Source organism: Pantherophis guttatus, chromosome 1 (genome assembly GCF_059756535.1).
Source record: "Pantherophis guttatus breed Tessera chromosome 1, ASM5975653v1, whole genome shotgun sequence".
In the NCBI taxonomy this organism is placed as follows: domain Eukaryota; kingdom Metazoa; phylum Chordata; class Lepidosauria; order Squamata; family Colubridae; genus Pantherophis; species Pantherophis guttatus.
In genome coordinates, this window is record NC_142063.1 from 63,689,189 (window position 1) to 63,707,328 (window position 18,140).

The 18,140-nt window shown below is 37.8% G+C and overlaps 1 protein-coding gene across 1 annotated transcript in view; it reads right to left on the bottom strand.

Annotated features, from left to right (window-relative positions):
* DPH6 (diphthamine biosynthesis 6) overlaps positions 1 to 18,140 on the bottom strand; it is a 235,670-nt gene that overhangs the window by 53,329 nt on the left and 164,201 nt on the right. Inside the window, exon 13 of the mRNA XM_034417936.3 lies at positions 16,275 to 16,517. Within this exon, the coding sequence (XP_034273827.2) occupies positions 16,275 to 16,517 (243 nt within the window). The remainder of the gene's footprint in view (positions 1 to 16,274; positions 16,518 to 18,140) is intronic.

Sequence of the window (18,140 nt, forward strand, 5' to 3'; positions counted from 1 at the left end):
TCTCTATCTCTATGTCTGTCTCTCTCCCCCCTCTCTCTGTATCTCTATGTGTCTCTCTCTCCCCCCGTCTCTCTGTATTTCTCTATGTCTCTCTCTCCCTCTCTCTCTGTTTATCTGTCTCTGGCCCGGCCTCTTCTGCATCCCCCGCCATCGCCCTTACCTTTTCAGGCCAGGCCTTCGCAGCTCTCCGCACCACAGCAGAAACTTGGGGCCCCCCTCTGTCCTCCCTACACAGATGTTCTCTGGGGGCTCAACGGGGAGACGCATAGCAGGGAAGGGAAGGGAGGGGGTGTGGCAGGGGTTTGAGGCTGGTTTGGGGCTTCCCACCCAAAGGAAGAAAGCGGCAAAGTCAGGAGCCACTCATACCCCACTGGACTTCTGCTGCGCAGTTCTCCACCCCCGCCTGCCAAGGGCAGGGGAATGATTAAATCCCCCACTCTTCCAGGCGAAATGAAGGAGGGCCGGCCATCCTCCCTCCTGGCCGTTTCCGTCGCCCGAAGCCTCTCCAGAGCCCCTTTTCTGCCAGAGGCCGAAATTTTCGTGTAGGCTCCGTGAACTGCCAGAGCGCCCTCCTGGGAATCAAAGGCGGCGCTGGTCAAAGGCGACCCAAAGGCTCCAGTTGCCTCCATTTCCCACTCACTGACTGGATTTGCATAGCGCCGGTTAACGGCTGGTCTTTCTGACCTCGGGGCCCGTGGTAGCGCTGGGCCAGGCGCGATTCGGGCCAGGCGAGGGATGGAGGGTTCCTGCTTGGCGGACCCAGGCAGCCTCGTTGCCAGGTGTTCTTTGGAGGGAGCCCCGAGAGTGGCTGGCGAGAGGGATGGGCAGCAGCAGCAGGCGAGGCTAGTTTGTGGGGCGGCTGGGGGAGGGGGAGGTCAGAGCCAGGCTTGGGTGGGCCCCACCCAGCCCTAGAAGTGCCAGCTGCGAGGGCTTCCCGGCGGGAAGTCGGCTGCCTACCTGCCGAGCCTGGTGGCAGGATATGGCCCTCGGACGTCTCTGCCTTCCAAATGCGCAGTTTCTTGGAAGCAATATGGAGAGTCTAAATATAAGCAGAAATCTGTTGAGCGTAATCAGGGCTGGGAGACTGCCATGTTGGTTTTACGTCCGGCAGATGGTGCTGTTTTTCAATGTTTTTCAATGTTTTCCATGTTTTTACCTGTCACAGGTGTGACATGTATATAATATAGGTATATAAAAACACGCCTGTAGTCGAATGCAACGTTGTGTCAAAATTTGAAAGCAATTGGTGAAGAACTTTTGGAGATGTACGGTTATGTAGAAATGGACATTTACATTTTTATTTATATAGATAAGTAATAGAAAAAAAAAAGAATGTAAACACACACAATTTAGTTTTTGTAAATAACACACGAATTACTGTCATAAGAAAAACACCACAAATAGCTGTTGTTGAGTGATATAATTTTTTATGTTTTTAATGTAATAAAAGTTTAATAAAGTGTTTTAAAAAAAAGCATCTTTTCTACAACCTCTTCAGCCGAAGAGATTGTAGAAAAAAAAAAAAGCCTTTAAAAGCCTCTGGCGATCCCAGCTGAGTTGCCTGATCGTCAGAAGCTTCTAAAAGCATTTTTTTCTGCAACCTCTTAAGGTTATAGAAAAAATGCTTTTAAAAGTAAAAAAAAAAGTTGGCCACGCCCACCCAGTCACATTATACCCCCCACCAAGCCACACCCACAGAACCGGTAGTAATAAATTTTAGATTTCACCCCTGGATTCATCCAGTGGAGACACTTAAGCAACTTAAATGACCCACCTATATAACTGTGAAGATGCTCAGTTCTCTTTTGTGAAAGACTGACCTTTTTTCCACAGTTTTCCTAATGGAATTTCCACATAATAAGTAACAACATTTTTGTTGGTAGGCTATTTTGTTCTGAAGCTTAAACTGATGCACTCGTTTATGCAGACAGCATGAGGAAGGAAGCCTTCAAATGTATAATTTATAGGATCATTAATCCTGACACTTTCATAATCAAACCTGCCACTGAAGATGCTCAAAACTACAACTCCTTTGGGAATGTTCTTCTTCTTTCATGAACCCATATAAATACAGCAATTCAGCAATCATTTTTTTTAATTTGGAAGAAATGGAAGGATTAGGAATCTCCATTTTTCTGGATTGCAAAAGAGACAGGATGACTATAGAAAAATCCTGTGGTGAAAGGAATAATAATTTCAAAATTAAATAGCTCTTAGTGAAATGTAATTATGCCTTTATGGCTGCCAGAAAAATTTCAGGATCGTTTTTTTTTTTTTTTTACAAAAATGGGAAACCTTAAATATTCCCTTTAAATATTGTCATTATAAGCAGTATATTACACTACAGACGTCTCCCCACCATTAATATGGGGTAATTGTTATATACTAAAATTTGGTGTGATAACACAGACAGGACAATCAGGCTTGGAGCTTTAATATGTTGCTAAAACTGCCTTGCAAGGATTGCACAATAATGGAGATCTTATGAAACATAGGAAGATGTGTCCAAGAAGATCTAAATACCTTTCAAAACTGATGGTTTTGACATATTGTCTCTGTCAAAACAGATCAGACACAGGTTAGAACCTTTATTAAAGCCTGCCTTGTGGCAATAGGAACTTATTTCTCCAAACTTATTCAATCCAAATGTCATCTGGTGGCCCTGTTTAGTACAACCCATTCCCTAGGGGCTGGATGATTTCATCCTGACTGGGATTTGGTCCTATGTTACCTAGATGAGTTTAATCCCATTAATTCTGAAGAAATGAATAATCTATGTGTTTTAGAGCCAGGCCTCTCTTAGATGGTTAAAGCCTCCAGAGATCATTGTGTGTGTGTGTGTGGGGGGGGTGTCATCCATGAGATAGTAAATGTCTCCTTGAGAAATGGAATGGTTCTGCTGAGTTTAAAAGCAGCAGTAGTCTATTCCTTCTTTAATAAACTATTACTAGCTCCTATAGATATGAATCATTTTCATCCAGTATCCCACCTTCTGGGAAAGGTTGTTGAAAAGGCTGTTGGCCTATAGTTCTTATGGGTCCTGGAAAAAGCAGAGTATCTGTACTCCTTTGAGTCAGGTTTTAGGTTAGGATACTGTAGTGAGAGAATTTTGATTCAAGTTGTGGATAACCTGAGGTGGGACATTCTTGACCTCCTATGGACCAGCTTTTGGATTTGAGACTTGGGGCCATTGTTTTACAATTGTCCTTCTCCATCCTTTGGGGTCAATTGATATTGGTTGAGGACAAGAGCAGTCAACCCCTAATATCTTTGCTTTGCATAGTAGCATAAGGTTCTATTATTACCGCTTTCAAAATATTCATGAAGTTTTGTTCCAGTGTTTGGGACCTGTGAGGGGTTTGGATGTGAAAGAATAGACTTTGACTCAACCCTTCCAGAATCGAGTACTTGTAGGTTTTTGCCTCCATCGATCCAGGAACCAGACACTTTTATCCTTGACTCTGAGCAGAGTTCACTGCCCCATTTGAATTCAGTGCACAATTTAGAAATCTTACTGGGCTTACAGTTCCTACAGGACAACTTTGTTTTCTTTTCTAATTGCATCTGTTACTGTTACTGTTCCTGCTCATGGTCACACCTTACTCACCCCCAAATGAATTATTGCAATGTGCTGCACTTGGGAGACTCTTGAAGACTATCCAGAAACTTCAAATGATCCAGAATGCAGTAGTTTGAGTAGTTATGGGCATTCCTTGCTATGCCAATGTGACAACACTATTCTGTGAGCTGGTTTAAAATGCACTCCCACAGAGAGGGTCTCCTCAGGGTGCCGTCGGTCAAGCAATGTTGGTCAAGCAATGTCGACTGACGACCCCCAGGGGTAGAGCCTTCTCTGTGGAGGCACCCGCCCTCTGGAACGAGCTACCCCCAGGAATACGACTGATCCCGGACCTCCGTACTTTCTGCCGAGCTTTGAAGACTTACTTATTTCAGCAAGCCGGCTGGCTTAAAATTTTAATGGGTTATTTTATGGGTAAAGGGTTTTTAAATTGGGAAGCCTATTTGATTTAATTCTGTTTTAATTTATTTTAATTTTTATATTTGTATATATTTTAATTTTGGCTGTTCACAGCCCTGAGTCCTTCGGGAGAGGGGCGGTATACAAATTAAATAAATAAATAAATAAATAAATAAATAAATAAATAAATAAATAAATAAATAAATAAATAAATAAAATAATCTTCTGGGTACAATGCAAGATACTGATTATCACTTATAAAGTCTTATAAGGCATAGGATTGGGTTATTGTGAGACTGCTTGTTATCTAGGGCATTTGGCCATCCCATATGCTCTAACAGGGAGGGCTTACTACAGGGTCCCTAACTGAGAATCCCTTCCCAGTGATGGTCCCTGACTTTGGAATCTTTCCTCCAGTACCCTGTAGGCCTTTACAAAGGAAACTCTTTTCTGAGGCTTTAGATGTGGATCACTGGATGATTCTCAATTGCTTGAGTTGCATTGTATTTTAATCTAGTTGCCATTTTATACCTGGTCAACCCCAACATGTGGGAGGGGGCATTCTGCTCCCTTTCGCCTTTCAGCTCCAATCCAGGAGCCCTCAAGCAGTCGCATTCACGACAAACCAGTGTATACCAAATTTATATTTTGCTGATAAAGAAATAAAGGGAGACTAGTATAGATGTATTTCAAGATTTTTAGCTTTCATCAGCTAGCCATACCCTTTCTCAGATTCGAACTTGGGCTTCCTGCATGTTAGGCAGTTGAATTAACCTTCTGAGCCACAAGTTCTCCTCCCTTCATCAGCTTGAGCCAGGGGAAAGATTACAGGTTAATTGAGATGCAACTTAATCTCAATTTACTTTGGTCACCTGCTAGATTATATTCAAGAGATATTTCATATTTTAAGGGACACTTTAAGGAATACATAGTGACTTTGGACAATCTGGTTTAACAGTCAAAACTACAACAGAATATAGATTTAATTCTTCCTGTGGATTATTTTCATAAAAAATGGTAGAATCTAGATATCATGTAATTAATAAATGGTCACTAATTAAAGTAGGGCATGTTTTGGTCTCCAAAGTTCTAACATAGAAATAACTGCATTGTGGTTTAATATAATATATTTAATATTTAATAATATAAAATATTATAGTAGGAAGGGAGTTGAATAATCCAACATGGTGGTACAATGAAAGCCCAACCAGATTTTTTTACTCATGTTCCATGCAAAACACATGTAAAAAGAGACAGAAATTTGATTCTGTGGCTGTCATCTTTATTTTCATTATCCTGTCTCCCCCAAACAGCCCTGATTATTTTCACCCTTTTTGTAACGCTAATGCATGAACACACGCATGAGATGCCACCTTACCCATTAAGGGCTACAATCTCAGTTGAAAAGTTCTTCATATTTAAACAACCATATCGTAATACATTTTACACATACTAAAAGCCAGAGAGATTATTTTGAAAGCCAAATAACCTAAAGAGTAAGCATAATAAAAATGAAATAGGTTACAGTTTATTAGCAGCAGGTAGCAGATGTGGTAAAATTCTTGCCAGCTTCCCCACTTTTCTTCCCCAGCAGGAACTTTCTATCAAACTGTGTGTTAGATCTTGAATATAATGCAAGCTGCTGTTAAAGCAATTGTACCCTCTGCACTGCCCTATTATACTGAGATTTCTGTTGGAGTTCCTACTTCTTTCTTTCTAATAATAATGTTTAAAATATATCCTGCAGAGGTAAATGTAAAGGCAGGTATTATGTGCCAGCTAAAAATAAGATAGCAAAATATGAAATTGATTAGAAAATAATTCAATATTGAAAGGTCATTTTCCTTGCCAAACGATAGGTTCCTATGACAAGATAAAAATAATGATTGAAGTTAAGATTCCTTGAGGTACTTTTCAAACATAAATAATTCAATATATCTATTACAATGAGAAAGTAAAAATAACTGTTTAAGGAACAAAGTCTTAAACTGATAGCAATATAAAATGGATGCAAATCAAATCTGTCACACAGAATATGTTCTCTATTTTTTTTATTTTCTGGGATGTCAAAAATAAGCCCTTTTGGAAGGAGAGGTAGATAAGCAGAGTTAAGAGGATTTAGGGGTAGAAAAAAAATATCTAAATGATAAAATGTAGCTATGAAGGCATTCTCAAATAATAAATAAGTTGTAGAATCTACTATTTTGTAAGTGTACTTTGTGAGTTACATTGATATTCAGAGCAGAAATGCGTTAAGAGTATCTTTGAACGCTTCTTTCACCTCTGAATTCATCTAAAAAGCTGAAAGTTGGCTTTCTTTAATAATTTTTATACTGCAATTGTAGGCTTCTGATGGAAACCAAAAATGTAATTAACATGTGCTAATTGGAATGCTACTCTAGGATAAAATAGACCATGTAACATAAGGGGTTTTCCCCCTCTTTTTAAGATGTGTTTATGTTGTGACAAACAAACAATCCTCAAAGTGGCATTAATCTATACTTTGTATCTGTTGAAGATGTGGAACTTGGAAAACAAAGCAAATCTTATATTGATCTATACAGGGGTATTCACACTTCACAATCTTCAATAGTTTTTCAAAGCCTATGTCTCCATAAAGTAATGTGAAAGAAAGAAAGGAAGAAAGACAGACACACATTTTTTAACAGCCACATTTCAATTAAATTATTAATTAAATTATTAATTAAATAATTAAATTAACTAAGATTAACACCCAGCGTTACTTATATGAGAATAGGTGACCATATAAATAAGATTTTTTTTTTAAAAAAAATAACAAAATACCAAACTGTAGAGAAAGAAAATTAAGCTAGAATAAATTTGAAGTCAACATGCCACGTCATGATTTGCTTCTCCTTCTACAACTTTAGTAGGGAAAGATAGGAAAAAGCCTTTGCATCAAAAAAACAAAAACCCTCCTATAATTAGGAGCAGATAACATTAGGTTCAATGGAAAAAAAGTATCCTGGCATAGCTTCTTGAATTCTGCAGAGAGAAAAGCCTTGAGAGATTACATCAGCTTCTCCTCATCACCAGTTTCCTTGGTGGAAAGAAGGAAGATTTAACCAGGAGAGCCAAGAATGCCTGCCTGGTCCAGTGGTTGTGATCAACACCCCACGGTATCAAAGACTACTGAAAGAGCTAATAGGCTCAACAGTTTCCCATGTCAATCTCCAACAATTACATGTTGGCTTCTATTGCAAGCCCACATTTAATTGTTCAGTTTTAGTATAAACAGAAATTTTCATGACCTGATGACTAACTATCCCAATCTAAGCTCTATACACTTCAGTATAAATTCTTGTTAAATGAACAACAAACGGCTCATCTATAGCATAATTAAGCTATCTGAACATCATGGCATATTGGAGGTCTATAATATCCCTAAATAGATAATCCTACATCTATTTACCAGTGAATTAGCCCCATGAACTAAAGCAGACCACTTTTAAAAAGATGTGCTATATGCCAGGTTTATGTATAAATCCATGCACATGAGAAGATTTCTCACAGAGATCCAACAGAATGCTATAAGCATGCCTTATACTAGCCAAAAGCATTTATTCTGCTTCATAGATGAAGAAGAAAAACACAAAGTAAAGTGATTATTCACTGCTGAGCTGGCAGGCATGTTGCTGGGTCAGTGGCTGGCACATACTGTGCTGTGTGAAAGTTGAAAGCAGCATTAAAATAGGACTAGTTCATATTCAACTCACTTTTTGCATCCACATCTGAATGAAGCCAAAGTAAAAGTATAGCAAATGCATCCACCAACACCCCCCGCCCAAAAAAAAAAAAAAAGAAAAGAAAAGAAAAGAAAAGAAAAGAAAAGAAAAGAAAAGAAAAAGAAAAATTTATAAAGGATTAAATAAAAAGACAACTTTGCTTCTCTGATTTAAGTTCAATTACTCGGAAGTAAATTCTACAAAAGTCAATGTGCCAACATTTTAACTGTTTTAGGATCAGAATGCATGTCATTTAGAAGTAATAGGCATTAAACATTTAAAAATACATTGAACATTTATATTGTAGGCAGATATTGTCCCCCTCAATATTTTTGAACAGATATTTGGGGAGGATCTTTTCCTTTTTGTTTTTCCATATAGTAGTTTGTCTGCTTAATAGTTGGGATAGGTTGGGGAAGTTTTCTTGGCAATAACATACAGTATAAATTGATGGGAATTTCAGATGTGTTTCACAAGAATGTCCTATCTCCCCTTAGCAAATATTCAGCAAATGCATTCTTTGTTTCTACTTATTGATTTAGTAGTTGAAGTGAAACTATTTCCTTCTTTGAAGGCTGTGCAATAGTTCATTTCTGACAAAAGTGCATTCATTAGACGAGTGCTATAAAAGTAGAGCCAAAACAGGACTTCGGGAAGAAGAGGAAAGCATCAGCATGCTCAGAGCGCTAAAGGTTGAAATACAAAATTAAATTAAGCTAAACTAAATCTCCCAATACTATTCTTATAAAAATGACAGCATCTTGGGATTCAAGCTTTTTTATAGCAGTTTACAAGGGAAGACAAGACGGTGGTTTCCTGGGAGTTGGAGACAACGATAGGGAGTTATGGGGACAGCTAAGGACTCAGTGTGGCCTATAAGCATTGTCTTGATCCCAGTGATGCTGTATGTTTCAAGAATCTTTTCAACTTAAAATGGGCTGAATTTAAATGGCTAAATAAATCTCTGTGCCTGCACCTTTCTAAGAGAAAAGATTGAGTTGCGACTAACAGAAGAGAATATATCAGTGGTGGGTTGCAATCGGATCAGGTGAACCGATAGCGGTGGCGGCAGGAGGCTCTTCCCACCTGCCCGGACACTTCTGTGCATGCACAGAAGTGTTGCGCGCTGAGCAAACTGGTAGTGACAGGTTTTGAAACCCGCTCCTGGAATATATGTAGCTTAGACTTGAACTGTGGAGTTCTTCATGTTCTTGAACTTGATTGTTTGCTTGCAGATGTTTCATTACCCAACTAAGTAACATCATCAGTGCTAGTGTATTTGGGATTTGCTCCCTGTTTATATACAACAGCCTGCATTGCCAATGTTGGTGGGGGTGTGCTCCTTGGTAGTTCCTTGCTTAGGGTATTGTTTTCTTCTTTTTTGTCTGATGTTAATTCCAATTGCTGTAGAGAATGTGTTCTGGTCTTTTTGTTTCCATTTTAGCCTTTTTATTGTCACTTTAGAATGGTGTGTAAATATGGTTTATCTCTATGTGTCTATTGTTAACTGATCTGTCTGAATGACAAATTCCTAGAAATTCCCTAGTATTTTTCGATTTAGCCTAGAATGCTCACAGTTTTGTTGATTGAAACTATGGCTGAAACTGTCCATGTGTTGTGAGATTAAGGAGTTTCATTGTGTCTTCTGACCGCTTATTAATGTTCAGAGATACAGTATGTTCTGCTAGTCTTCTTTCTGTCTGCCCTACATAGTGACAGTTACAGTTTTTACATTGTAGATTATCTTTACACTGTATTGTACCATCAGGAAAGTCTTTGTTTATATAATTCTTTGTTTATATGCAGACCTAGAGGTAAATAACAACCAGGCCTATAATGGTTAGAAAAACCATGATACTAAAATCTTATATATTTTACTGTGTAGGTGCATAACATGCTTTAACAAAAGAGCCTCTGGGTAGTATGCCAGGAATCACTCTAAAGGACAAAGAAATGAGAATGTCCAGAGTAAAAATGAAGCTATATACAATAACTACCAATTTTCTGGCATTTATTTAATCCATATACCACTTCAAGCTGACATAGTTGATTATCCATTTTCCTACTTTCCTCACTAGAATCACAATATGAGATGGATTGGGCTGAGAAAGACTGGCCTAAAGTCACCTTTTAGGTGACTTTGGAGGACCAAAGCCCATGGTCTTCTAGGTGTTGCTCAAGCACATTAATCAATGCCCAATTATAATTTTGGAGGGGTGGTGGTGGATTCCAGACATTTTTTATTGTTTTTAAAAAGCACAACAGTATCTTCATATTCCATTGTGGTCTCCAATCAAATAATTCAAAAATGTATAGCGCTCAACCATCTAGGTGTAACCTTTATCAAGTACTTACATTATAGTTGCCTCATAAGAATGCAAAATGGTTATTTAATATTAACCCCTGGGGAATGAAGTTTTCAAGGCACAAGAAGAAAATTATGTCATTACTGTGCTGTTTTGACAGACTGAATATTCTCTTTCAAGCCACTTTAAAAGGTAAAATCAATTCACTTTCATAACTTTTCAATAAGCTGATGTGGCAGATCTGACAAAACTATAGAATTCCAAAATGGATTTTCCATGAGTAATCTCTTTTATTTTTGTCATTGGTTATTTCTACTACTTCAAAATATACCCTCTAAATACTTTATCTGATCTCTTAATGCTTCAGATCAGAATATTTAAAATGAGATAATATTCCCAATCAACAGATATAAATATATATAGACACACACATACATATCAGGGGTGAAATGCTCCCGGTTCGGACCGGATCACCCGATCTGGTAGCGATGGAGGCGGGTGGTTCGGAGAACCGGTAGCAAAAATCCCTGTCCCCCCAGCTGACCCACACAATCATCAGAGGCCTTTTTTTTACTTTTAAAAGCATTTTTTCTACAACCTCTTTGACCGAAAAACTTTTTTTTCTTTTAAATGCCTCTGACGATCCAAGCTGAGTTGCCTGATCAGCAGAGACTTTTTTTCTTTTAAATGCCTCTGCCGATCAAGCAACTCAGCTTGGCTAGTCAGAGGCATTTAAAAGAAAAAAACCCTTTTTCTTTTAAATGCCTGTGACGATCCAAGCTGAGTTGCCTGATTGTCAGAGGCATTTAAAAGAAAAAAAGTCTCTGCCGATCAGGCAACTCAGCTGGGATTGTCAGAGCCTTTTGAAAGCATTTTTTTTACAACCTCTTCGCTGAAGAGGTTGTAGAAAAAATGGTTTTAAAAGTTAAAAAAAAAAATTGGCCATGCCCGCCCAATCACATTACCCCCCCCACCAAGCCACGCCCACAGAACTGGTAGTAACAAATTTTAGATTTCACCACTGATACACATAGTACATGTGCAATGATCATTTCCATAAAAATGAAGACTGATGTTAATGATGCTGGAGGAACAATAACTGGCTAAACTGTAAAAAGGGTAACATAGGCATATATCAAAAACATGTCAGAAACCAACAACAGACCACATGGCATCACTGTAGCACACAACTAAAGCCTTCCAAAAAATATTAAGTAAACCAAAAGACTCAGCAGCCCTAGAAGAAGAAAAAGAATAACAGGAGTCATCTAAACATATGCTGAAAGGACTGTAACAGGACTGTAAAACTATGTAGGACAAATAGACAGAAGACTAGCCCAGCACATCCATGAACACCAACTAGCAGTCAGAAGACCTGATGAAAACTCCTTAATTTCATAACACATGGATAGATTCAATCATAGTTTCAGGTAGAAAACTGTGAACATCAAGCCAAGCACAAAAATGCCAGAAAAACCTGGAGACTTTGCACTCAAACAAATAGGCCATTCACAGGTGCATAACAACAAACAACATTTACATTTCACTCAAAAAAAGATAATTATTAGATCCAAAAGAAAACAAAAAAAATCAAAACACCTCCTCACCAGCATTCAACACTCATATCAGCAGAGATTAACACTAAGACTAATAGTAGACAAACAATCAAGTAAACAATACCCCAATCAATGCAGATAAAACAAACAGTAAACATTAGTCTAATCAAGGAACCACCAAGAACACTCCCAACACTGACAAGGGAAACCACTAGTATATAAAAAACCGCAAACCCTACTCCCTTCTAGTACTAATGAAGATACTTAGCTTGCTAATGAAAACTACCAGGCTCAGAACACTAAGGATCCCACAGTTCAACCCTAAGCTACAAATATTCTCTTCCAAAGGTTAAACTATATTTAAGAATCCCTGTATTATACACAGGATACAATACAGTTCAACTGAATTTGGTACGAATTCAAATTCAAGGGGCATTGAATCAGAACTCTTGCTTAGACCTTGACTAGCTTGAAGACTATTTTAAAAATGGAGAGAGCCAAGGAAACAAGAAGAAAGTATGAATGGGAAATTTGTTAAGTCTTGGATGTGGTTGGAATGATCTCCTACAAAAACGTATCAATGTTCTATTCCAGACTTCTGCAGCTTGAGCATCCAATCAGATGTATGGAGTTCAGCTCTCAGAATCCAGCAGTTGTAAATAATACAGAATTCTACAGCTGAGTACCACATATCAGAAAGAGATTCTCATTAGGCTAAGATTTAATGAGAAATAACTCTAGAATAGAATAGAATAGAAATTTTAATTGGCCAAGAATTTGTCTTGGTGCATATGCTCTCAGTGTACATAAAAGAAAAGATACATTCATCAAGAATCATAAGGTACAACACTTAATGATAGTCATAGGGTACAGTGACTCTAAATACAAGCATCAGCAGATGAGAGATCTACTACAGGCAAACAACTCTTAGTATGTCTTGTACTTTTAACTGTTAAATTATGAGATTTGGATTTAATTTTTATTAGATGTTTATTAACTGTTGTGAGCTGCCCTGAGTCCGGCTGGAGATAGGGTGGCATATAAATCTCATAAATAAACAAATAAACAAATAAACAAATAAATAAATAAATAAATGTCATATAAATATTCGGGGGGGGGGGAGTCCAAACATTCTAGGAGATACTGCCTCAATGAAGTCACTAATAAAGGAATGCTGGAAGGTTCCTCTTTCAGTTCTTGAAATTCTGTACTCTAACCCCCAATTCTTAACATTAAAATTCATTAAAGAAAATTCAGGTGAATCATGCTGTGCACCTCAGGGGCTTGGCAGGTGTCCAGCTTTAGGAAAGCTGGTTTATATTCTTAGTTGGGCACAAGAATTATAAACGACTGAACTTGAGACCAAAAGGAATTACTCCACTGGTTACTCCTTTGTGAGATTAGTGAGATAAGATCCAGTATTGCGTTTGTATACATAGTGCCATGAACTCTGATACAAAGTAGACCACTAGTAGAGCTGCCTGTATTATTAGGCAGACCACTCTAAATGCTTACAGATGCAGTTTGGGCTGGCCAGTTAAGCAATGCATGTATCAGATTCAAGCAAAAGAGCAGACATTTTAAAAACAAAAACAGACCACCATATCTGCCAACTTACTTTGAAGATATTTAAGGGTTTAGATGTATTTCCCAACATTGTAGATTATCTCACAGGATGCTGTCAGTCCTGGAAGCCATCTTTTACTTTGGATCTTCAGGATCTTTGGAACTTCTAGTCTCGGAGTCTTCTTTCATTGGGGATGTTACTTGGAACCCTGATCTTGGAACCCTTGACCTTAACAAGAGGTCAACAAGCTTATACTAAAGGATGTATGGTTCATGAATTTTACTTACAGCAAATATAGTCAGCATCAACCTGTTTTTGTTTTTATGTCATTTTTTTCTTAAAAAGTGTATTTTTGACAGAAAGGCACTAGTGTCATATCCACAAACTAGAGTGGAAAAGCTATCATAGCAGAGCTCAGTAACACAAAGAGATAGTTCTATCCTGTTTTCCATTTGATTATGGTTCTTTCCTCCTCCTTAAGCAGGGGTTGGCAACTTTAAACACTCAAAGAGCCACAAAGTTCTTAACTGGAGGCTCCCCTTCATTTCTAGAGCCGACCAGAAGTCCAGTTCCTCCACCATATAGTGTCCTCTCAGCGTGGCATCCTTTGCCGGCCGGAAGTCCGATTTCCCCACCATAGAGTCTCCTCCTAGCGCAGCATCCTTTTTCCTCTACCTGTCCTAACTGAAAGCCCTATCAATTTGTGGAGCCGACCGGCAACAGGGAGCCGCAGCAGAGGGATGAAAGAGCCACATGCGGCTCCAGAGCCGCGGGTTGCTGACCCCTGTCCTTAAGCATTCCATCCACCCACCATCATCCCATCCCCTTTCTTTCTTTTTCTGATCTTTTTCTCTCTAATCCTTCCCCACCATTATCTGTCACAAAAAGGTGCAAGAGATCTAACTAGCTGTTTAACATTTTTATCATTTTACCTCCTCTCTCCAATTTTTGTTTGGGAGAGATGAGAAGTTGATAAAAAATAACTGCCCAACATTGAAAGGTATCCAGAGAAAGAGTAAAGCCATGGTATTTTCTTCTTAGAGTTAGGGAAAATGGGAAAATGGGGTTCACGAACAAAATTGTTAGGGAAAGACGAGTCATATTTATTCAGTTGAAAAGGAGATAGACTGCATCTTCAAAATTTATCCAACTCCCTATATTGTTATGCTTGGTCATATTCAGTATGTCAGAAGGGGAACACTGGAAACTGGCTTTTTAACAGAGGTGATTGGTAAATACATTGTCCTTCACATCTATACTCCAACTGATACAACAAACTTAGCATTAGAACAAAGAGGAGAATCCTATGGTTCTTCAAGCATTCTTCACTACTGCTGTCCTGAGTGGGGTGATAATTGTAGTTCAGTAACATCTAAAAGTCCACTACAAGATAAATTGATGATTTCATTATTTGAAAGGAGCTTCCATGCCCTTTCATATATATAGAAGAAATGGTGCTAAGCCTTAAATCTTAAAGCCAATAAAAAGCAAGACTGTTATATTTGTATCCTGTATTTTGTTCGCATCAATGGTGCAACACATCAGACTCTGAATTTACCTCTATTTCACTCCACAGGCTCTCTCTATTCATTCTCAGATGAGTAGACAATTAGTCTGAGCTAAGTGATGCTGGCACTATATTCTACATCTCTAGACTATACAATTTGGACCTGAGGTGTGTTAGCAACAACCAAAGCCCCTGAATTTTCCTTCCTCAGTGAGTTGATATATATATATCAATGACTTTTATGTTTGTATTAAAAAAAAGCAACTAATGTAGAAGCAGTCTTGTTTTGGCAAAGTAAATGGGTAGAATTTTCTCTTCACTTTTATGTTCTGCAATGATCAGATAAGTCACCCTTTAGAAGTGATTCTCTTCTCAGTAAATGTGGTTGTTATTGATCATTATTAAAACAGAATCCCCAATCTTTTCAAAAGAATAAAAGCAATGCTAGTTACTCCAAAATTTCTACATTTGTCTTCTCTTTTCTATACTGCTTCTATACTGGGCTAGGAGATCCTCCTGCATGATATCAACATTATCATAGGTTTTTAGTGGCAGAAGAAAACAACCCCAAATCAGATGAGGAATAGAATAGAACCATGATGGTGAACCTATGGCACATGTAGCCATATCAGTGGGCATGCCAGCTCAGCTCCGCCAGCTGATTTTCGGGCCTTCTGGGCCCACCAGAAGTAGGGAAACAGGCTGTTTCCTGCCACCAGAGGGCCTGGAGGTGGGTGGGGAAAGCCCGTTTTTCTTTCTCACTTGGCTCTATGAATCTGGGGAGGGTGAAAATAGCCTTCCCCACCCCCTCGGAGGCCCTCCAGAGGCCCGAAATGGCCCATTTCCCAACTTCTGGTTGGACAGGAAGTGGCGTTTTTTGCTGTCCCCGGCCTCCAGAGACTCCTAGAGAGAGCTCCTCTGACTGAGAAAAAGGGTGTTTCAAATTCAAAATGGTTCAATTTCAAAATATTTTGATCAACTTTAGTTACCTAAGTGATTCATGAAAATTTGTTGATCAAGTAGCTCCTTCCAACAGGTGTTATGTATATATTTAATTTTACTAATTATCATCTAAGTTTTATTTATTGGATTTATACCCCACAATTCTTTTACGAATGTTCAAGATGGCATATAGAGTGTTCTTTATAATAATTGTAAGCGTTATTGATTGTGAATAAAATAAAAATTCCTCCATAAAAGACAAACCCCACAGATCATCTCTGTGAAAGTTAAGTGCAGAAATGTAGTGAAAACTACTCTCCTGCAATATGATAAAGAAAAATCATATATGTACATTAGATTCAGACTCTAAATCCTCTTTTAAAAATGTCCACATGGAATTGGTTGCTTTTTCAGGCTTCTTTAAGCTTTTGCTTTATGGAATTCAGAGAAACTTGCTGATGAATATAATATTCTGTTAGGCACTTTAATGTTTCAGCACTCCATCGAAACAGAAGAGCCCAAATATAATAGCTCAATCAAACCTTATTCCATCAGTCTTTTTGAACGTCAGAAAAATGCATTGAGAACGTTTTGATTTTAGTTCAAGTCATGGATAAATGCATTTTCTAAACTGTTGCTTTGAAAGCAGGAAAAAAAAATATTATACATACTTTTATAAGTTCTTTTAATTTCCTCTGCCATACAGCTTCAGCAACAGAAATGTACTTGCTGTCTGTTACGTAACAATTTGCCATGAGTACGTGATGGAGTTCAGCCTTCAAGTTCATGGCTTTCAGGACTCTTTCAACATGGTTTAAAGATACCAGAGCTTCTTTTTTGATGCCACCACTTGTAAGTTGCATAGTACAGGGCACTAATGCAATCTGCCCAGCACAATACAGAGTATCTTCAACCTAGAAAAAATAATAATAAAGAGGTAAGTTTTTAAAAGAGTGGAATTATTCCATATTTTCTAATTAAAAGTTACCATCTTTAACTTAAGTAAAAATATATCAGTCTGAAGATAATTTCTGGCACGGATTTAGCTACATTGTAAAAAAAATAGCATTGTATCACATTTGGTTTTGGAAAGTTAAATGTAGATATTCACATATTCATAACTATTCTCAGACAAATCGCCAATGAACAGACCAATCTAGAAATATGTAGACTAACATAATGTCATAATATTTCCAAGGTATCGTTATGAAGACTTGTGTCATGTTTGAAGTAAATTTGTTTACAACCTGTCAACCAGGAAGGAGAGAAGGGAAGCTTTAAATGTTCTAATTTACAAGAATTTACTTTAATTTAAGGCGGAGATGATTCCCAAGATTTTATGAGCCCCCAGTAACAGTGATATATTGTACAAATATGATATAAAATTAAGCAGTAGTTTGAAATAAATTAACATACCTACTATTTAAAGTAAATGTTATTAGATCATTATGTTTTTCTTACTTTGTTAATTTTACATTAAAAAGCTTAAGTGAGTTACAGTATATTTTGTCTTTGTTCTTGAATACCCAAGATAAAGGTATAGGCCATCAATGTTTTCTGTCAGCTTATCATACATGCTAATGAAGCAATTTCAAGAATAAACAGACTTAGCCTCAATCATTTATGCAATGGTTACATCAAGGCTTGGTTCTTTCAATGCATTTTATGTTGCTTTGTCCTTAGAGACTGCCTAGAAGCTTCTGTTTCAGAATGTGGCTGACTGCCAGGATTTTGACTACAGCCACAAAAACACCTTGTACTACACCGTTTATTACTTGCTTTAATGGTTATCAAATTCTTTTCAGATGAATTCACTTCCTTGTTTGGATTTAAAAACCAGATAATTTGGAATTCCCTCCCTACCAGCCTCAAGTACTGCTATGCTGTGTCATCATGGGAAAAGGGGAAGTTTGTGTTCCTAGAAGGCATGAGCCAAGATAGACAAAGTATATGTGAAGAATATGCACTCCCAGCAGTCATTCAAGTTATGATGGTCCTCCCAGGTCTGCAATTAAAACAAACAGCTATCTATATTGGGCAACAGAGATACAGGAAAATGTTGGTTAAAGATGATCACTTCAGTGACATCAGCAAAGGCATCATTTCATTCTGCATTGCAGAGGGAAGTAGTAAATCACTCCTGAACTTTACCAAATATAGATAGATAAGATAAATTGAGTGTTGCTTTAGTGCCATCATATGATGAAACCATCATGTTAGATAGCATTCATCATCCTAATGAAAAAGAACTGAAAATCTTTCGGAGTACTGAGTATTTATGGTGTGGTTAGATTAAAGCTTTTGAGACATCTTGTTGCCAAAGGTAGACATACAGAAAAGGAAAAATCCAAAGATGTAAAGAAATAAATACAGTGGGAACATGGAATGTAAGTAGCATAAATTTGAGGAAGTTCAACACAGTGAAGAATGAAATGAATCAACTACACATTGATACCTCAGGCATCAACGAAGTGAAATAGATGAGAACTGGACACTTTCAGTAAAAAATCATATTGTTTAATACTCATGAAATAAAA